General features: G+C 36.8%; 1 protein-coding gene across 1 annotated transcript in view; it reads right to left on the bottom strand.

Moving 5' to 3' along the window:
• Positions 1-629: 629 nt before the first annotated feature.
• Positions 630-22,427, bottom strand: part of LOC136026124 (E3 ubiquitin-protein ligase RNF10-like) — a 74,874-nt gene continuing 53,076 nt past the window's right edge. The window contains exons 9-13 of the mRNA XM_065702414.1: positions 21,064-21,315; positions 16,899-17,073; positions 7,070-7,184; positions 5,044-5,251; positions 630-799 (exon numbers count right to left, since the gene is read on the bottom strand). Coding sequence (XP_065558486.1) covers positions 723-799; positions 5,044-5,251; positions 7,070-7,184; positions 16,899-17,073; positions 21,064-21,315 — 827 coding nt within the window. The 3' untranslated portion in view covers positions 630-722. The remainder of the gene's footprint in view (positions 800-5,043; positions 5,252-7,069; positions 7,185-16,898; positions 17,074-21,063; positions 21,316-22,427) is intronic.

Here is a 22,427-nt window from a genome sequence, read left to right as displayed (position 1 = left end):
ATCACCGTACATTTTATCGAAATATCCAGTAAATTTCGCAACTGTTTTTTTTCACTGTCTAATAAAAGAATTTATCTCTGTTTAAACTGTTATTCACCTTAATGGAAAGGTAGTGTGGTTTTCGGAGCTATCGACTTCTGACTTCCAATCCAATGAACCCCCTCCGAAGTTTATACGACCACTCTTTTCAAAAAAGCTTTATATGCCCCTAGGGACATATCACAATCCTTGCAATAAGGGCTGCGGGGGGGGGGTGTCATTTTCAAGGACCTAATTACTGAACGTTTAAACTTCGCTGAACAAAATGGCTATCTAAGAAATTTGATTGGATGTGTTTGCAGAGATGAACGACGTGAGTCAACTTTTTCTATACGAAGTGCCCCGGTCTAAGGAAACAAAAATAATCAAATAATACATCGTTCCACCATCGCTCTTTACTTAGGCAGCGCTATTGCGCTGTCTATGATTTCAGTATAATTCGAAATTCCATTGACAGTGAATTAGAATGATTAGGCAATTGACAGCAAAATAACGCGCTATTAGCCATCGAAACAATCGGATTTCATTTTCGCTGCCCTAAATTACTTTAAACAAAATCCTTATTTCGAAAGCCTTGAGCTAAACAAAAATAAAACCAAATATTCTAATTTTAATTTGTCCTCAAACACAAGTAACATCATAGACCAAGCGAGTGAGGGGCAAATCTGGTAATAAACCATTAGTTAAAAGCCAGTACTGAAGAGCAATTTCTTCGATTTATTCTTCTTCTTTCTAGAGGTGCTTGAAGATTCAGCAGGACCTGCAAAAAAGCAAACCGTTACTAAATATGCGGAAAAAAGAAGACACAGAAGTTGAGAGGATTCTGGTGCTCCCGCTAGCATCTAGCATCTCATTGGAAATAAAGATAGTAGTATGAAAAAATGTTAATAGTAAACTCAAAGCAATAAACCAGTAACTCAAAGTCATTATGGTAAAGAATACGGCATTGTATTTCACAGTCCCTACCAGCGGTGCTAATTTCTATTTCATGGCACTTCAGCCAGAAAGTGCCAGCCATCCTGTGCTTTTTTGTTGTTGGTCAGTTGGGAGTCAGCCATTCTGTGCTTTCGCACACCCTTCCTGTTTGCCTTCCCCAGATTTCTCCAGGTAGCTATTTAGAGCTGGGTCGACTCTGGCTGAGCTTATAGAGTTATATCACTGATTTTCGTTCCAAACCAAATAACCAGCGACACCATGACTTGAACCTTGTCCTCACGGACAAAGAATTTCCAGTTTAGTGCACTAACCACTCGGCTAGAACGGTTTCTAAAAACAGTAAGCTACTTTAAATGCTAGTGTTTCTTAAATAAATAAAAAAATCCATTGAAACTGTTTCCAAACAAAATGGCCGGCAACACCATGACTCGAACCCCTGTCCTCACGACCAAAGAATTTCAAGCTTACTGATCAAACCACTGGGCTAAGACGGCTCCTAGGCCATTCATTACCTTCGGATTAAATATGAAGATTTACTTTTGTATTCTAAAAGATTCAAAAAATACTAAAATGAGTAAAATAAAACTAAAAAAAGCTTCAAATTCAGCATACAGTAGTCTTTTTCTGTCTCCCGGTAAAATTGAAAATTTTAAGACTAAACAAGCTTATGGTGGGAAAAATCGTCGGTGGTGACTCAAAAGGCGTAATGGAGGATTTTTAAAACAAAAGTGGTATAGTCCAGTCCCTTTAACTAAACAAGATCTAGTGTGTGTTCCAGAACCCGATTAGCATTAATGAAAATTATTTCTCATATAATTACCACCAGTCTAAAATAACAAATTAAGGCAAATTTAGCCACTAAAACACTTAATTAAACATAAAAGGGCCTGACATTGTCGACCACTCTCCACTCAAACTGATACAAATAACTTATAATGTTGTATTATCTGTGGTCTTGGAACGACAATAATAAAAAATAAGTAATGATCATAAATTTAAAATAATTATTAATAGCTAAGCCAGGGAACACGCCCCTGTACATTTGTCCCAGAGTAGCCAATTAGCATTCAGCAGTAATAATTTATCTTACTAGCAATAGTTTAATAATAATCAGTTTAGAAAATCAAATTACCGAAATTACTAAATAATAATTACACTTAAATTACATAATAATAATTAATTTACATAAATACACAATTATTAAGTTACGACCATTAGATAATTTAACTTGACAAAGATTTCACTTAACAAATATAATTTAATTTGATTTCATAACATTATTTACTTGGGGAAAATTCAAAGAAAATATTAAATAATGCTAAAATATATACTTAGTATATTTTTTGAGGGTAATTTTTGACGTATGTACATTTCCCAAAATCTCGAGCTCAGGAGGAACAAGATTCCAAGGTCCCAAGTAGTGGCGACCCTGCTTAGTTTAACGTACCTCCTGTCTAATATAGCCAAGATATAAAGAGATTCCCCATTTTACAGAGAGTTACATCCTCTTTTGTCAATCACAAAGATAGTCGGGAAACAAAACTTCCAAATAATGAGAATTTTAAAATATAGGATTCAACTGCTTTGAATGCTTTGCCTCATTTTACCTCTTTTAAACCTGTTTATAATTAAGGGTCAATCTCACAGAGTTCAGATTAAATCAAACTGAATATTTCCTATACGCAATTTTCTTTTGTCAGAAAGTTCCCAAATCATATTTAATTCTATCAAACTTAATTAAATTTAAATTAAGATATAATAATATTTTACAAAAAGAAAAGGAGAGATCACCTTTATAATTACGGAGCAAAAAGCATACATCAATTTGATTGGTCTACTACGTTTGTGACGTGTTTTCGTAAGCCAGTCACATTATTCCCTACGAATATACCAGAAAGGGAAGCAAATAACCACATCCTTCTATAACCTAATTGGTTCTCGAGTGAAATTTAATCCAGCAATGTAAACTGAAATCCAATTATTTAGAAGTAAACTCCCTGTTTCTCAGTGATGCCAAGTAAGTCTAGTGAATCCAAGTCACTCAGTGATTCCAAATAATTCTCAATGATTCACCATTAAAAGAAATCTTTTTAGTCATAGTATAAACATCTTGTCCGGCTTAAACAAAGCTAATTTGCAAACCGTGGACAAATTAACAAATGAGCTTGACTTCAAGTCTAACTCAGGCCTTTTCGATAATTCAGTTCTTTTTGATGCAAGGTTGAGATGGCTAGGGCACGTTCTGCGGATGAAGCATATTGCCGAAGTTAGAAGTTACTACAAAACTAAATTCAAACTTAATTTTCTGCTGTTTCACCTATTTCAAAGACATTAATTGGAAGGAAAAAGTTAGTTTTTGGTTCCAAGTTTTTCGTTAATAGTTTTTTTTTTCTCTTGTGCCTTTTTTTCAAATTGTTGCTACACCTTTATTTACTGTGGTATTGCGTCGATCACAAATAAATAAATAAGTTCATTAATAGTGCAACATAAAAAAAAACCTAACTCGGAAACAAAGTCTCTTTTTTCTTCCCTCATAACTGTTTTGGTACCTCAAGGCAAGACAAACTTGAACAAGACAGAAGAGGAGCTCAAGTGAATTCTTCTTTAAGAAGTTCTACAACCATCTAACATCCTAGTGAAAACCAAGGTATCATTAATACAAGTGACATTGGTTTTTAGGCTATAATATACATTGATACTAGTCATGTACAAAAAGCACATAGTGTGTTAATAAACAGCAATGACCGTCATCATATTCTTTCTTCATGTAAGAATACTTCATATTCAATGACCTATTACTTCATGTTCAATGATCGTCATCATATTCTTACTTTCTATAATTGGTAAGTGTCTGTAACAGCGAGCAGTCTTGTGTTTTGAGATCATCACAAAAGAGTATGCTTTTTTTATGCCTGAAGGCAGGCGAGTATTTCTCATTACAGGCATTTCATACGGTTTCATTAGAAGCTGCCAAATTTTATAGGCAGTTGCTAAGCAGACCATATTTTTGTTTCATAATGGATCAGAAAACAACTCTTCAAATTTATATTATTTTTGTGTGTGTGTGTGTGTCAGGGGGGGGGGGGGGGGGGCGTAAAAGGACTTTTTTTGTGTTATGCGCCTAATTTTTTCTTTCTTTTTTCTTACTATCGTAAGATAGGCTATTTTGCTAGTCAAATTTTATTTAGACTACAACCACAGAGAAAACCAAGACAGTTTTACTGTAATTCTGAAGCAAATCACATGTTTTAATTTCATTGGTTTACGCCTGTGAGGTATTTCTGTAAGCCAGTCAGAAAGAGAAGCCGACAACCCATCCCAATCTTCTTAAAAGCTGACTGGTTCCTCTGTAAAAATTTTAAGTCAATAAAAACCTGATTTTTTAAAATGATAACACAATTTTTTACTCTTTATATTATATGCTACAACTTAATTTTTTTTCTTTTTCCATATTTATTAACCCCAGTAAAGTTCGAGTCAGGAATTCCAGGAGGAATTCGAGTCAGTTTCTTCTACTTTAGCATATTTAGCATAATTCTATTTTAAATAATGAAATATTTCATAATCAAACAAAATGAGACACAAATGGGAAGACTAATTCGGGGCTCTCTAATATAAGAGGGTATGGGATCATTCTGATCTGACTTTTAATTAGTTTGTTGTATTTTTCATTGTATTTCAAAGTAGTCATTTGTAAAAACAAATACTTAATTTTTGTTACTATACATTCATAACAAAATATGTTTGTGCGAATAGTAGCAGGTCATCTTCTTCTTTTTTTTGTTATAGTTTTATCATAGGTCAAATAAAAATACAGGTACATCACATTCAATCTACGGGTATGCCACAAGATTTTCAAAAATTTCAATAAATTTTCAAAGCTAATATTCGAACATTCGCATAAAATATATCAAGTTTCAAATCGATCTGGTTCACTTATTTCGTTCGATTTCACATGCAAATCAACAAGAATTCGATGTGAATCAACAAATACACTTGTCTCTGTAAGATTCAGATTTTATGAAAATGGCCTTTAAGACTTTATAGCCTAAAAAAAGATAAAATTACCTTTTGAGCCTTCTAGAACAGCTTTGTCCAATGCAGCACTTAATGCTGCTGACAAAGACATAGCTTCAGGCGGTTGATACTCAATTCCAAAACCGGGCGGTTCCTCATCCTCAGACTCCCATGCCTTCGATCGTGGTTGAGGTGTTGTGACACTCCGTTGAACTACAGGCCAAGAAGGTGAAGGCTTGAGCTTCCCTTCCCGAAGAGTCTACGGAAATAATCGGGGCTTTCATTAGTAAAACAAACACACTGATCAAACAAAAAAAAATATCTTGGTTGATTAGCATAAGATACTGATCAGAATAAACACAAGAAGATGCAGAGTAAAAACAAGGAGGTGAAATAGATTGAACACAGCATTTGATCAGTGAGAATCAGGGCCAGTTGAATAAAATTCCCCGCTCATTCTTGACGAGCAGAGAGTACAGAAAATGTGGGTACGTCTAGACCCAACCAAGCAGGCTCTCAGCAAACCCCATACAAAAAAAAAAAAAAATCACATGCTGGCCAATGCTCTGTGTAGCACAGGTACCGATATCCTGGTTTTCTACCTTCGGCCGGTGGTGCCAAATATGTGGTTGGGGCAAATCGTTCGACACTTCCCGTCATTTTCCCCTATATCTCTCCAGGTACTCATTTAGAGCTGGGTCGATTCTGGCTGAGCATACAGAGTCATAGTATTGACCCCGTTCCAAACCAAATAACCGGCAGCACCAGGAATCAAACCCCTGTCTTCAGGATTTCAAGTCTAGGGCCGTAACCAATCGGCTAGGGCAGAGCTAACCTCATACCATCCAGATAAGCTTTGCATTACTAAGACAAGAAACACATTCATAAGCCTGCATAAGACCCAATATATCTGGTTAATTTTCAAACGCTAGAAAGTGCTGATCAGCAGAAAAGAAAGTATAAAGTATGCCTATCAAAGACCCAGCAGGCATTCGAGAGTCTCAGGCCATTAAGGCCATACGGCGACAGAGTTGGGTAGACAATGTCTGGGTTCCATAGATACTCACGCGCATTTCCAAAAACCAATGAACAGCACAAGAAATAACAATACTCGTATTTTGTGCAATTCACCTGACTTCCGATTCACATAAATAGCTACTGCGAAAACAAATGAAATATCGTTTGAGCATTCTCCTTTTGATGCAAGTTGCGGTTGCAGGCTCACCACGAAATCGCTTGTTTAAGAGGGAACATATGCCCTAAATTATTCTTTGTAAGATTTTGGGCTGAGTTTAATTTAAGATTTGTATTTTTCTATTTCATAGTAAGCTAAACTGGAATTAATTTTAGCATATTTTGGGATAATGTTATTTTCAAGATACTTATCTATGAATTTCCTAATAGCTTCTTCAGTTTTTCTTCCTTGACATTTACAGGCTATTCACGATTAAACAATTTAAGAATGTTGAAACTAAATAAGAAAACGTGGGAATACAAACGAAGAAAAATGTCGTAAACTTGATTGAGGTATCGAAATAGCTTTTAGTAGATTTTGGGGCGATTTTGTTTCAAAAGTTGCTTATATTTCCTGTTTCTTAATAACTCCGATAGATGGCAATTCTCTTTTTTTTTCTTAACATTAAAACGACATTTTTCATAACTACACAGAATAACGAATTGTAAGAAATCAGCTGAAGCCAGAACCGTAATTACTTGCAGAACTTGCTCTTCCGTAGAACTTGCAGAACCGTAATTACTTTCTATCTTTTTTGGGACGAAATTATTTTTGAAATTTTAGAGAGGAACTGGTATTTTCAAAAATAACGAGAACTTGTATATATATTGTTTTCAGAAATAACAAAAAATGTATATTTGGATCTCTTAAGAGATGACGTTGAACACCCCTACTTTTTTTTAACATTCACAGTGATTCTTGTATGGTTATTTATTGTACATTCCTTTACAAATTTCAATTTCTTTCATTTTATTTCTTTTTTTGGCATGTTTTGATGTACTGTAGCTATTAGCCCAATAGCTTATTTTGCAAGAGTGCTCAAAAACTACAAAAAGGAGGTACCTGAGCAAACGAAGGGCCACTGCTTGAGGAAGCCCCGCCCCAAACAGATTCATGTGCCGAAGATACCTCTATTTCCTGTTGACATTCTGGGACAAGAGAAGGGCCCGGCTCATCTCTAGAACAAAAAATACTTAAGAAGTAATGGACAAAACGTTTAACTAAGACAGTGTATAAAATAAACTAAAAATCTCGAGTATTTTTGGTTTATCTCTGGAAATAATTATCAAAAGAAAAAAAAGAAAGAAAATAAATAATTATACAAAGAAATATTTTCTTTTCTTTTTTTAGAAACAACCTGTATATATTTTACTCTCTCGCTTCATATTATCTTTCAATGATCCTTTTTCGTATCTTTTAGTCGATTATTCTACGGTTTTCTTTTTTTTTTCCCGGTGATAGAGGTTTTCAAATGCAAAGCCGAAATATTTAGGCCTTTTTAGTTTATTTTGTTAGTTAAAAAGTTAAAAATTAATTTCTTAGTTAAAAGCTTTATCCATTACTTATCATGATAAATAAAAGTTCAAATAGGGATAAAATCCTTTTAATAGACAGTGATAAATTCATCAGTAGTAACACTAAACTAAAACAATTCACAGCAATAATTTACACGACAAGTGTTTTGAGCAAGTGGTTAGTGTCAATCTGTAAACCACTTTTGTCTACACAAATTTCTTACATTAAGAATTCATCAAATTTGGTTGAAAAACCAAAAGAAGAGGAAATTTCTTCAAGTTATTTGCTTTCAAGCTTCGACTAAAGCAGTATTATCGACTAAAGCTGCAATTTATTCGTAATTTCGGTCAATGGATAAACAATTGCTGCTTTGACAACGTATGCTCTATACCAGACTTGAATGACAAGAACAAAATGACAGAGGAGAGTCTAGCTCTCTCCAGTTAACTCTGTTCTAAATTTTCTTCCCTACCAAAATAGTAATGATCAATGTGTCTCACAAACCCTGGGTCTCAAGGGATCTCAAAAAGAATGATTCGCCCTACATTAAATAAGCGTATTGCAAGCAATTTTTGTAATTTTTGGCATTATATGGGCAATTGCAAGAACTGGATTACGCTCGAAAACGCTTGTTGAAACTTATTAAATTAATTATTTGCTTACTGTGCTTTAGAGCTCAAAACCTGCAACTCGTCTTTTCAAAGTTAGAAAAATCTTATTAAATTTATCCATCAGCAGCTAACAAAACTTTTGACTTTCACAATTTCATAAGTTTGCAATGTTTATTTACTTTATTGCAAAATTTATTTTGATGTCCAAATCACGTTCAATAGAGTCCAATAATTATATTTATTCAATAAATTATTGCAATTAATTGCAATAAGCTCTCCTGAACGTGAAGTAAGACGAGGTACAAATCATAATGCTCCAAACAAGTAGCAGGATCTTATAGCGAAAGCAGTAGTAGCAGCAGAGGATTCGAAACCAAATCATCACCCTCAACCGTGTTAAATGAAGGAGTTTGAAAATACCTAAGCCTTACTATTTTCTTATGAGTGCTTTGCATGTGAATATATTCCATGCTGGCATTTGTGCTACTTATCTTTCCATCGCTGAAGCTGAACTAGATCAACTCCTAGCTGACTGAAATTGATGAAACAAAACAGTTCACTCAGTTCACTGTTTTCAAAAAACTATACAAACTAAAACTGAACTGCACTTCTTACTCAGGTAAATTGTCGGTAAAACTCGTTTGCGAGTCTGCCATGTTTTAGCCAAGCCTTTAAGATCGATATTCAATGAGTGGTTCACTGAACAGACATTCCTCGATGCGCAGAAGCAATTCTATGTTCACGTAGTTACAAAAGTTAAAGTATCTAAAATATGCAATCAGGTCAGACGTAAATTAAACACAAAGAACTTTACAAATTTTACAGAATCTTTATTCTACCGACAGTTACTTGCGAAGGTATTACAGTCGCTTACTACTACTTCTACTACTACTAACAACTTACAGCACAAAGCCGCCTGAGGCCGACGCACCTATACACGTTCCTTCTCCATCCCAATCTATTAAGTATCCTTCTTTGAACCCTCCAAAGAAGTTCTCATTTCCCTTAAATCTTTTCTTACGACATCCTCCTATCCCATTCGGGGACGACCTGCTTTTCCTTCGTTTCCCTAGATGGTTGGCTGACAAGGACAATCTTCAGCAATCTGTCATCCTTGATCCGCAGAACATCTCCTAGCCATCTCAATATTTCTCTTGTTATAGCCCTAGAAAGTGGGATTGAACCACATTTTTCGTAGAGGTTACTGTTTGAGATACATCCAGTCAGTCAGGTACCAGAGGCGCCATTTGGACCAAATCTTGGGGTGGGCATGAACTCCATCTTAGCCCCCCCCCCCCGACTCACTTCGTGTCGCGTAAGAAAAAATGCGGGTTTTGGCAGCACATCGATCGAATATTCTAAGTAAAAGCGCATTTTCAGCACCCGTGTGTTGCTTGGAAATGTACTGTAACCGCATTTGTAACTCAGCCACACTGACCTCTAAGATTAATTCTAACATCGAAGATCACAATCAACGAGGTTAAGTGATTGAACTGAAAGTGGAAAATTCAATCAGACTACAGGTTGGCGTTCCTCAGCGAGAAACTTTCTTATTTAAGTAAACAATACGTCGATGAAAGTAATCTTCATTAGCATGCTGAGGGTTGCAACCAAAATCTCGGTTTTCCTTCAGCAGAATTCTTTCAGATCAAATATATTTAAAAAAAGGAAAAACATAACAAGAGAAAAAAATATTACAACACTCAAGGTAACAAGGGGAACCGCCGAGGTTTCATCTTTGTAAAATCATCAACAAGCTGGTTGTGGTCCAATTTGTTACTAAATCCTTCTCTGCAAACATCAAAAGGAGGTGATTGAGACAATCGTCTCCTGTTGTATACCGCAGGTAGTTTTTCACTATTTCTAAGCGAGAAAACAAACGCTCATTGCTCGCTGTTGTCACACGAAGTGTGGCAGCAATACGAAGTACTTTAGTTACTTCTGAGTAAGCCACTGGTAATGCCTGAAGATGATCGACAATGTCTAGGAAGTTTTCCAGTTTTTTCTCCTCATCGAGCAAGAAACGCTTGGGAATCCGGCTCGCCGTAAGGAGCCGAGAAACGCTTGAGCAACTCTGTGTCCATAAACTTTATCGAGCTTGGATCCAAGGCCTCGAGTGTGCTCAGTGCTGGCAAGTTATCTGTGAACCTTCTGTCAAATTCGGCTAGTAGACGTTCTAAAGTCTCGGAGTGCCCTCGCTTTATTTCATCCGCCAAAGAAATAGTCCGATTTCAAGTTCTTTCCTAGCGTCAAAGTTGTCACAAACTGTTTCAGATGCTTGGTGATCTTTTGAGTTCTAATGCCAATGGCTATTAATACCTTTATATTTACCTAACTAAAAAGTTAATAGGCTTAATGATGTAAAGTCTTCTACTTCTCTCTGTGCTCTCGTCTTTAGTCTTATTGTAGCGTTGGCCTACAATCTGGGGTTCGACCAGTAGATAGTCAGGGAGCCACTCAACGAAAATGTGTCGGGTAGGTGATCAGTGAGCAGCAGAAGGTTTGACAACGGAATATGGGGCAATCGATAGCGCTGATCACGAAAATGGGCGTTATATACTCGGCCAGGGGGTGCTTGACCCCGAAAATTGTAAATTTCGCGTTTTTTTTACTATTAAATCACGTTTCGGAAAAATTTCCACAATGATCGCCAAATCTTTCGTAACTGATGCCAGAAGTGACGAGTACAGTAGGGACCATCGCGAATGACCTTGAAACTTGCAATTTTATTTTTTTTTTATTCGCGCTGGAAAAGATTTCACGCCTAGATTCAGCTGGTAGCGGATAGTTTTATTATCTCAGACAGGAAGATTGCCACTATACTCAACAATGACCTTGATTACAACTCTCTTTCGTTCCTAATCAGAATTATTAGTAAACTTGACAAGATTATTATTCAATAAGCTTGAATAAACAAAAAAAAGATTACTATACTAACACCTGCTATGGATTTCGTGAACGGCACTTGTTACTACAAAAGTTAAAAAGTAGCTCAGCATATCAAATTATCCATCAAGCATATCAAACTCGTCCATAAAACACTTCCCACCACAGCCACAAAGTAAATCGCAAGGTCTATTTCCAGCACATGAACATTTTTTTGTACAGCGCTTGCACGAGCAGTACTGGGGGACCACACCTTCTGGAAATGCCTGAAGGGTAGACACAACTGGCCTAACCCCACCGTCTTGAAACATCCAGCCAAATTGCAGGGGATTCAGAAACTGTGGCTTTGCTCGATTTGCTTGCAAAAAAATGCCCAACTGCAGGTACACGCGCTTAGCATGACACTCAAAGGCAGCGTCAGATGGTGGCAAATACTTAAGCTCCCGCTTTCGAGGGTACAAATGCACTCTTAATTCATTAAGAGAGGTAAAGTGGTCTGGGTCTTTTCCGTATGAGGCAACAACGACCTTTTGGCAAATCAAACTGAATTTTTCTAGAACCGCAGGGTCGAGCTTTGACTTCTGTATCTCTTGGACAAGCAAAGCAATCGGTTTCTCCAATCCCCATTTCTCGACAGCCTTGGCCACCACTCGTTTTCCTTTAGAAAACATGAAACCCACGGTATCACACCCTGAAAGCGTATGAAGAAGGCAGATGGAGTGAACAAAATCGTTCGGTAAATTGCTGCAAAGCCGATGTATAGGCACTAAATAGCTGTGGAACCTGACATAAACTTTCCGCTTTTCACAATTTGGGTGGTTCCCAAGGAATAACTTGTAGTGATATAGCAAGACGACAACTATGTCTGTGTCATTCGCATCGACCAAAACGACATCGAAACCCCTCTCCAAACAGTCCAACATGTGTAACACAACTCTTGCATCGGCCTCTTCATGGGTACAGCTCAAACGCTCTTCAAAGTTTGTATCAGCATTTCCACTTCTGTTGAGCATCACCACTCTCATCCGGTCTCGAAAGCCTCCTGAGAGGTACACAGTGAACCCTGCTTGCAGCAGGTGAACTGAGTTTTCAAACTCACCGAATAGAAGCTCAATCAGTCTTGCCTTTGTCTTGGAATTTGAGAGCAACGAGTTCCAGTCATCTAGGTTTGAGTGTCTACCTAGAGCTACCGGAGACCTGTTTGAACGTCCTCGCTGCTCATGGCAACCACCGCAGTCCTTTAGGCAGATCACCTTGCCTCCTTCGTCGGAATATCCAAAAATCCCATCATATCTATCCGCAAGGACGTGCATCTCCTTAACGTTGCTGTTGAAAGACACAAGCGTAGAAAATGTCCGTTTTCCATAGCTCTCAACGGTTTCCGATGGATTAGGTGGATGGCTTCTGTGGTAGGGCATCAAGTCTACCACCCTTGAGTGAGTCGACTCACTGCTAATCTCGAGGTTAACGGGCCACTCGCTCAAGCTGATTTTTGTTTTCAAATACTCCAGAAGAGCTGACTTTGTTCCTGTCCGAAGCACAACCATTCCAGATATGGCACTTCTCTGGAATATAGAAGGTGCATATGGAAGAAGCTCATGGGAAAGCAAATTCTTTAGATGGTGAAGTCCTCTTTCGCCTGTAAAGTCAACACTCACCAATACCCTTTTGACAGTTTGAAGTTCAACATTGGTAAGGCTATTTACAGCACTAGAAGTATTGGTTGCTTTTTTCTGTTTCGCCTTCTCATTATTCATGACCTTTACTTTGCTAAAGGCACCTTTTTCACCGTCCAAGTAGCGATCAACCGCTCTGCTTCCAATAGATCGCACACTGAGGAGACTGTCAGCTATCTCACTATCAACTGTCTCAAGCGTATAAATATTCAGCATATCTTCGTCAGTGGATCGAAAGGGATTGAGCCTGGCTTCCAGAACAGACTTCACTCTATCAACAGCCATGTGTTGCCGCAGAACGAAGGAAGGGTGATCTTCGTGGTGAGAGGAGTCAAACTCAGTCTGGAGAACAATGCGTAGCATCTCAGTGAATGTAGACGAGACTGAGGCACAGAACGGAAGAGTTAAAGTCCACTTCACCAGTGCCAACTCATTCATGGTAATACCCGTCATTCCACCTTCCGTTTTTGAATCTAAATTAATGGTAGATTCTACAGCATGGTCTGGGGATATGCAATCGTAATACAACGTTTTTGAATCTAAATTAATGGTAGATTCTACAGCATGGTCTGGGGATATGCAGTTGAATTTTGCATTCCTCCTCTTCACATTGAACAGTCCATTGTGGAATGCCTGATCTACTTCTTGAGGTAAGCCCTGCATCTCAGCCAGGTACTCAATCAAGCAAGTGCCATACTTATAGTGATCACATGCAACTAAATAAGGAAGCATTTTGCTAGCTCCTTCAAGATGGCCATCCCAGTCACCAGATCTTTCACTATACAAAAACTGCCACAAAACCAGTACCATTTTTTTGTACTGCTTCCAGAACTTGTGGGTTTTTGAGCGTGCACGAGAAGTCTCGAACCTTTCTAACCACGGGGACAATGCGGTAAGTTTTTCCTTTAGACAGTTCAAGTTCTCATCACCCTCTCCTGAGATCTTCAAGTTTTGCAGTAAATCTCCCATTTCTTCAAAGATAGTGATGCACGATGAATCGTCTGATTCTGCGCAAAAATCTTCGAAAGCTTCCCAGTACAGAATGGATATTGCCTCGAGGACTAACGTATGAGCAGCGAGAGCTTTATAGTACGGTTTACCACTCATCACTTTCTTTGCGGTTCCTTCCAACAGAATTCCAGCCTCGTAAATCACCTCTTTTAGACCCGAGCACTTCATTATATGACGGATGGCACCCGTGAAGTTCATTAAAATATGAAGACCGCTCATATCTGATAATATCTGATATCATATCTGGTGTTTAGACTCCTTTGCTTGACTTTTTCTATTCAGCTTATCTTGGAAAATCTATCTGGCCGGGTGAACCCTGACGCATTCACACTGGATAGATGCCGTTGCTTATCCGAGCTAAAAATTGGGTCAATCCGCTTTTCTGTCAATAGTTCAAAAACGAGAAGAGTTAGAGAATTTCTGGATCAGTCATTTTGTAGGACAATAAATTTCCTACAGAAGCCATTAAAAAAAAATACACCTCAGTCAGGCAAATTTTCAAGATGGATCAAGATTAATCCAAAAGAGAGATAAATTGTGTTAACTTTTTCGTCGAAATTTTGCGATTACAACTGAACGGCAAAAGATAAAAATGTTTTGAAAAGAGAATATGATTCTTTATTAGTTACCTTCGATCTGAGGTATAGCTGAACAATTTTGGAGTAACCTGTAATTTTTTATCGATTTTAATATAATTTTTGCCAGTTAAGATGGATTTTTAGGGAATTTGAAGAAATGTGGATGTCGCACCCATTTGTCGACTATATAACGCCAATTTTCGTTTTCAGCATGGTCGATTGCATTAGATTGCACACTCAAACCTTCTGCTGCTTGCTGATCACCTCAATCCTTAAATATCAACATTTCTCTCGTGTGGCTCCCTGACTAAGAGGATGTCAAGCGTCTCTAACTTTCATAAGGTTTATGTGTTGAGCATAAAAATGTTTATTTACACATATGACACAGTAAATGTACATAAGACGAGGACAAACACAGAATAAGAACTAACTCCAGTAATTTAAAAGGGTGGCTTATATTTACTAAAACAAGGGAATTAACATCGAAACCTTTGACATGAACTAACCTATTTTAATCTATCAACTTAGAGGAATTACTGTAAAAATTCAGAATTTATAATATTAATATAATCATCTAGGAAATGGGCATTTGACAGAACTCGAGAATTTTACTATGTATCTAACCTACTTTCAAAGTTTACAATGATTAATAGCAAATAGCGCAATTACCCCAAGGGTCGTCAGGTAATTACGCTCTTTGGTTAATAGGCATGCAGTAATTTCAAATCAATTGGACAGAATGGATTATGTTGGACATAATGGATTATTATGGCCGGCAAAGGGCCCTTTGTGGTGGAAGCTTGGCCCCCCTGGAAAATCTGGGGAGGTCACCCCTGACCTCCCCAAATGGCGCCTCTGTCAGGTGTCCACCGTCACCTGACCCGTTCCAATATGGCTGCCTGTTAGCATGCAGCTGCTATTTAGTGCGGCTTTACCGCTTAGTAGTTGAATAGTTAGAGCTGAAAAACACTTTTGCTCATTTATTTCTTGCAGACAACCGAAAGGCTTTTGAGTTGACCAAAAATCCTCTTACAGCTCACGATCTCAAGGTCATTGGTACTCGTAAGTCTACTCTCCTGTTTGTAGTTGATTTTATAATAGCAACTGAATCGAAAAGTTTGCACCCTTTTTTCGATGATTGCTCGAGTCAGAATTGACAAAATTTAAACGTGGTGTATCACAAGGCGCTAAACTAGCTGCTTTGATTTCCCTTGTTGTTATCAATTACGTCCCTTCTGGTTTCAATGATCGGTTCAAATACGTCGTTGATTTGTCAGAACTTCCTGAATATAGTCGAAGCTTCACGATCCGTGACTCAGTTTGAACAGAACTGTTTCGAGGTTCAATCTGCTAAAACGCGATTTCTCCAGCACCAAGCCATTCTACTCTTCTTTTAACTCTGCTACCACCTTAGGTATCCCATTTAGTGTTGACTGCTCGTCCGACATGCCCAAGAGCTGATAGAGAAAAGGAGCTGTGCTTTGTGGACGTTAGTGGTACTGCGCTGAAAAAAAAAAACTTGGCTCACGTACAACCACCATTGGCAAGTGACGCCAAAACTTGGTCACACACAACCATTATTAGTAAGTGACTCCAAAGATTTGGCTCATGCACAACCTCTACTGGTAAATGACTCCAACAGCTTGGCTAATATAGACCCTCAATTGGTAAGTGACTCTTAAGAACTTGGTAAGACTTAAAAGACTCACACTTTCTCCTTTGGTTAACAAGAAAAACATTTGGCACATAAATTTGCCTGGACTATCTTTCAATGTTGAAAAAGGCCCGATTTTGAAACAACTGATTGTTATGAACCGTAGGTAAAATAATAAGTAACTAAAGTAAGCGGACCCTAAAAACCAGAAGTTTAAAAACCCATAAAATGAATACTTTCCATAGTTGTTAAAAAATAAGTTAAAAATAATCGTGGAAGGGAAGAATTGGAGCTGTTGAAAATGAAACATGTTAAGAAAACACTTCTTACTTCATAATATGAAGAATAATTCTAGTTAACACATTTTGACTAAGATTCCACAATACTTTACACTTTCCACTGTAATGTGCAAATATATAGCCCAAATTATATATTTCCGTTTCTTGATTTCGTCCACTTTGATTCAATTTACCTGTAGATGGGTTGAAACACAGGATTAACGCATGGCAAAATGCACGGTGCATATACAATTTAGGCTACCTGCGCACCAGTGGGGTTAGGGGTGAAGTATAGTGGAATCGCAGTCAAAATGTGCTAATTACAATTATTCAGCATATTATGTTTTCTTAATATATTTCCTTCTCAGTGGTCCCGATTCTAGGCTTACACTGCCTTTTTTATGTGATTTAATAACTAAACAACTGCTTCTGGGGGAAATTACATTTTGATCCCTTAAAGCGGGTAAAAGGGCTCAAATCTTTATATAGTTTTGAAAACCAAAATCGTGTGTTTTAACGTTATAAATAAAAGGTTAAAAAACAGTTTTGGAATTTCAGAAGAAAAAGGCAAAGCACCAACTTCAAATTTTGTTTAATTTTGAATAAAATTCTGAATATTGCTCTAAGGTAAAATTTATATTCGGCTTCCCCTAGGCTAGAAGGCACAGACAAATTTTCTTACCCAGGTTGATAATCATCCCGTGAGCAGTATGGGAAATGAAGAGAAGAGTCAATCTTGACGTTAAGTTTAGGGTAGCGACCCAGTTTCGCTTCTTCTTCAATTTGAATTCGACGCTCTCGCCTTTTTTCCTCACGGTCTTTACGTCGTCGGCGATGTTCACGTTCAGCCAAACGATCTTGAAAATACAAGCTCATAAAAAAAGGATAAAATTTATATATATATATATATATAAAAAACGAGAGGAAATACAGGTAAAGTGTCAAAAAAGATACATAGGGCAGAAACTGCACCAAACGAAAGGAGGGTAGAGGAGGATTTTCACAGCCTCTTGAAGACTTTACATCATGGAACCCCTAATCTTTCCCTCAGAAAAAAAATGTTTAGTTTTTTTCCTGAACCGAACTATATTCGTCTTACCAAAGCGTACCACCAGTTAGAGTAGTCACGCTTTCATTTTTTGTTGCAACGAGTCTCATACCTTCACATCGAGGGAGGTTGCTTCAATGCACACCCCTTTTATCTTGACAAAGATAAAAAGTTATGACTAATTTTAATTATCCACCGAAAGAAAATCCCCATATCCCTTCCCCTCAAGTAATGGCTGTCCTCATCAGTACTCAAAATTTCCTTTTCTTTTTTTTTTTTTTTTTTTTTTTTTTGTTGCAAGCTTTACCTAATGGGACTAGTGTGAGCAAAATAATAGGGGTGGATAGGAAAAATTTAATGACGGTATAAAAGGGGAGAGTCATTACTGCTGCAAAGTGCATAGGGCTTGTAAAACCCACCCTGTCCTCGTGGTTTTTAAGCACACGAGTGTTCAGTAAGCCCACCCCTCGGACAGAACTTCCATAGTTTTATCCAGGGTAGCGAACATGAATCATTTGGATTTTGATACAGGGCAGAGCTCAACTATTTTGTCTATATAGACAGAAAATTACACAAAATGATTATAGCTCCTTCTACAAAAGTCAGCCGAAGATTTGGTCTGTAAAAGGAGTCTTTGACACTGAGGAGGCCTGAGTGGTTAAAGGGGTATCCCAGATGTACTCAAAAGACTCCTTAAAATCAAACTGCCTCCTTGTTAGGTACTCATCCTACATCAGTAAGCAACAGGATCCACAGACACATTTCCCTAGGGGAACAAGATTATTAAGACGAGGCTAAAATAATGAGATCTATGCACACTAATTAAATCGTATTACATATACCACTTTTATATAGTCTGGAGTTTGGGGTATCTAGTTTTTATGTGCAGACCTGGGTTCGATTCCAAGGATGTTAAACCTCTGATATTTTAGAGCCCTACAAATAAAAGGTTAGGTCCTACGATTAAGGGTTGATTTTTTCAATAGCTTATAGACACAAAAATGATGAATCAAGGAACGATATCAATTTTGGCGGTCAAATAGACGAAAAATTTCTTATTCGCAATAATTTATTACCAACTCACTAACACAATAATGTAAAACAGTAGAGTACAAAAAGACGGAAAAACAAGAAAACTTGGTAAAAGGCACAGACTCAAGATGATGAAAGGATGGCAATTAACTTAAGTTAATATCTGACAGCCTTTTGCTTGCTACAGCAACTTTTCCAAAAACATCATTTTTTCCAAATTTATGCAATATCCTATTATGACACCAAGGTGGAAGAAGGATAAAACATTTACAGAAACGGAAATAATGAATACGAATAGAAGAGATATTCTTCTTTTTCAAAAGTGGGTAGAACCAGGAAAGATATAAAAATTAAATGACCACAAAAAAAATATATAAAAAAACTTGCACAGAGCTTTGCAGCTAAATTTCCCTCTAATACCAACAATCTTTGAGTAAACAACCTCAATCTACAGCCAGGGACCGGAAACTAACCGTGAACAGTAAGAAAGTAAATTAGTAGAGAGGTTAATACAAAACCACCGAAAAGATAAGACAGAAGCGATAGAAAGTCAAAGAGTACATTCGTAAAGTAAAAGTAAAGTAGTTCCCAAAAAGTAAAATAGCACGGTGAGGATTAAATATCATAGTCAAACATGTCAAAGTTACAGTCAAATATACAGGTCAAACATTAAAGTTATCCAGGTCATAGACAACGTTCCAATCACAGTCAAATAGGCAGAGCAAAACAGGTCAATCACACTCAAACAGGCAGAGTTATATATAACAGTTGAACAAGTCACAGTCAAATACCACAGTTGAAGACGCTAAGTCATATAAAACTGGTAAGTTCTTTAAGCATTACCAACACATTTGCAAAGAATCTTTATCGCCTTCTAAGATAATTTTCCCGTTTTGATTTTATGAAGCCAAGTCACCTCTGGAAATTTTTGTGCTCACTAATATGCAGTGTTAGCTAATAACAGAGTTAAGACTGACAGAACTTCATCATACGTAGGTAGAGTCTTCATTTTAAATCCTTTTATAAAAAGTAGTTGTTTTTTTTCAAGAATGGCTTTATGAGAAATATCTTCTTTTTTATTTTTATTTCTTTTTTTTTTCGTTTCGTTATTAGTTACTTATTAGTTAATTAATTAAGTGCATGTAGCTTCCCTCTACCAGTGTTTCTTCTTACATTTCTTTGGGGTAATAGAAGTTTAGGCAATTTTGTATTTGTCTGGAATAAAATCAACTGGTAACTGAGAAACAAAGAAGAAAAATAATAATAATAAAAAACCGAAAAGATAGAACAATAACAAGGATAAATAACAACCATAGACTCGTTTATTCACGGCCTGAAAATTATCGAAAGACAAAACAACAACAAGAATCAAGCCCTTCAAGGGGAGAGCCTTCTCGTTCTTATAAAGAAGGGGAAAAGAGGAAGAGACACAGGAACCAAAGGAAAATTAATTGTATTTATTAACATTCAGATAGACCTGAATGTAAAAACACAGCCAAGAGCCTTACAATCCTCCAAGATAATTTTTCCGTTCTCGTATTATGATGCAGGTTTTTTTTTTTTTTTTTTTTTTTTTTTTTTTTTTTTTTTTTTTTTTTTTTTTTTTTTTTAAATTCAAATGTTACATATCATTCAATTCGACTCCTCCAATATGAAGAACAGGTTGAAATTAGTTAAATGGCTGCTTAAAACAGGCCAACTTGAAAAAGAAATATAAGGCTTTATAGTACATACCACAAGGCACACGCGACTAAATAGTTTACGCCAAAAAAATTTACGCATCAAAGATAGATTAGATTAGTCTATTCAGAGAATTAGCTTATGTTCGCAACTTCCGACTTTCACACTTCAAACAAATCAGGATTGGTCGTCAATTGCCAACAACATTTGGGGAGTATATATAGATAAGGCACCAACAAAGGCTTATAAGCCTATATCCACCATCCTAAATAAAAATGGTATGAAATATCATTGGAGAAAAGGGTCGATGGATTTGTCAAAAACGACCTGTAAAATTGTTTTGGTTTTCTGGTGTGATTTTTTTTTTTTTTTTTTTCTCCTTTTTGTGCAGCACTTTTTGGAGTATATTTGATATATTGAATTTTATTGAATTTATTTAATGTGCATTGTTCCTTCTATTGATTTAGTGCTTATTGAAACGTATGTATTCCCCCTCTTTTACTGGACTGGGAGCCTATGAGGAATTAGAAGAATGTATTCATTGTATGATTAAGTAATTTTGAACAAGTCTTATCTATCTATCTAGCGCAAAATAACTTGAAAATCTGAAATCTGAAGAACAAAAACTTGAACATATGTTCATTTACAAATGTGGACGACTTCAAGAATTTTATAGGTCAGAGCATTACCTTTATACTTGTTTTAAAATTCAATTCATTCACTGATTAACGGCTGCGCTCCTGTGCGGAGTGTTTATTAACAAATACTATGCTTAAAATTAAATTTGACAAAAAACAAAATGTATTAGAATGTGATTACCAAGATCAAAAAAGGGAAATAAAATGTATAAAGAAGAAAGAAAGGGGTTTATCCATAAACATAATAACACATTATATTCTTGTAAATTATGCACAAATTTATATTTTTTGCCTTATTTTGTTGTTTATAACCCCTGTTACCACATTATTCTTTTTTCCTTAGTTAGTGGTCTGCTTTTAATTACTTTTTTGGTTTTCTTTAGACTCAAAATGTGAATTTGGCAAGGTTAGGGGTAGTAAATAAACAAAAAAAAAAATTGGTTACTCACCTCTAAATCGATCGAACGTTGCCTTGCTGATGACAGGGACACCTAGGTCTATTTCTATTACTTCAAATATGGTAGTCACCGGTAGATGGCGCAAATACCGCAACCGATTCTTCAACTCGTGGGTCATGTTCATTGTGTCTCTTTCAATTATCCTTCCATGAAGAATACGAGGAGCCTTTTCTAGACTACCATATTCATGTATCAGCATTTGTGCGTTAACACTATGAAGGTAAATATGCTGTCCGTCCACAGCTAAAAAAAAAGTGATTGCAAAACAGTTGGCAAGAACAATTAACAATAACACTTATCAATAAAAACAAATAACAATTATTGGAAAATCAATAGCAATAAGCGTATCAGAAAAGAGGGGGGGGGGGGTCACGAATGGCCTTTGTTTTACGCCTGATGCGTTAGGGTATTCACCCTTTAAAAAGATGCTCTCGTCCCCCTCCAGTCTTCGACCATCACAATTCATGTTACTTCCCCTCAGTTGTTTCACTCGCTGCGACCGGGATTGTTAACCGGGGCCTCTGACCAAGACGGCCAGCATGACTTCGGCAAATCGAACCTGTCGTTTCTTACTGTTTGACCAGAGTTTGGCCGATGGACTAGTAACACGAATAAAACACTAAATTCTGTATCCTTTTTTTTATTATTTTGATTGAAGGCAGGACAGTAATTTTAGAAATTATTCTATAGTCAGTTATAGTCTATTCTGCAACAATTTCACGTTTCTGTCTTGATTAGTTTTGCTATTTTTCAGCATGAATCCAATAGTTCAGAAAGAAAAATTGACACAGACACACACACATACACTTGATTTTACATAGTAAACTTAAAAAAAAAGAAAATCACTGTCTTTTATTCTAGCAAAATGGCGGATTCAAGGGCTCAGGTTATAACTAAAAAGGAAACGAAAACACCAAGGACCATTATTTTCTTTCATCATTGCTAATTTATACTGCTTTGCTTTTTTGCTTTTATGTTTGGATATAAGTTTGCGTTTCACTGAACCTTCATTCAACTCACAGATTTTGTTTGCTTCAACTCCCGCTATTCTCAAGCACGCTTTTATCAACTCTGAACCAGCTCAAACCCAATACAACTCAGCCCAATTTAACCCAGTCTAACCAATCTCAGAGGTTCAGCTGCGTTGGGGGTTGTGTTGCATTAGGAATGAGTTAAATGAGGATTGAATTGCACGGTGGTTGAGCTGAAAAAGGGTTGAGTTAAACGAGGGTTAAGGTGCACGGAATCTTTAGATCTAAGTAAAAACCAAAGGGCAAAAAAGTATCACTTAAGTTAGTATTACTTTGAATTTACCTAGTTCTGGTGGGTAAAGCTGCACTGTCAGTGGCCCTTCG

The sequence above is a fragment of the Artemia franciscana genome, chromosome 4, assembly GCF_032884065.1.
Source record: "Artemia franciscana chromosome 4, ASM3288406v1, whole genome shotgun sequence".
NCBI classification, from domain to species: Eukaryota; Metazoa; Arthropoda; class Branchiopoda; order Anostraca; family Artemiidae; genus Artemia; species Artemia franciscana.
Note: the sequence above shows the minus strand (reverse complement) of the source record. Positions and strands in the feature narration are given on the sequence as shown.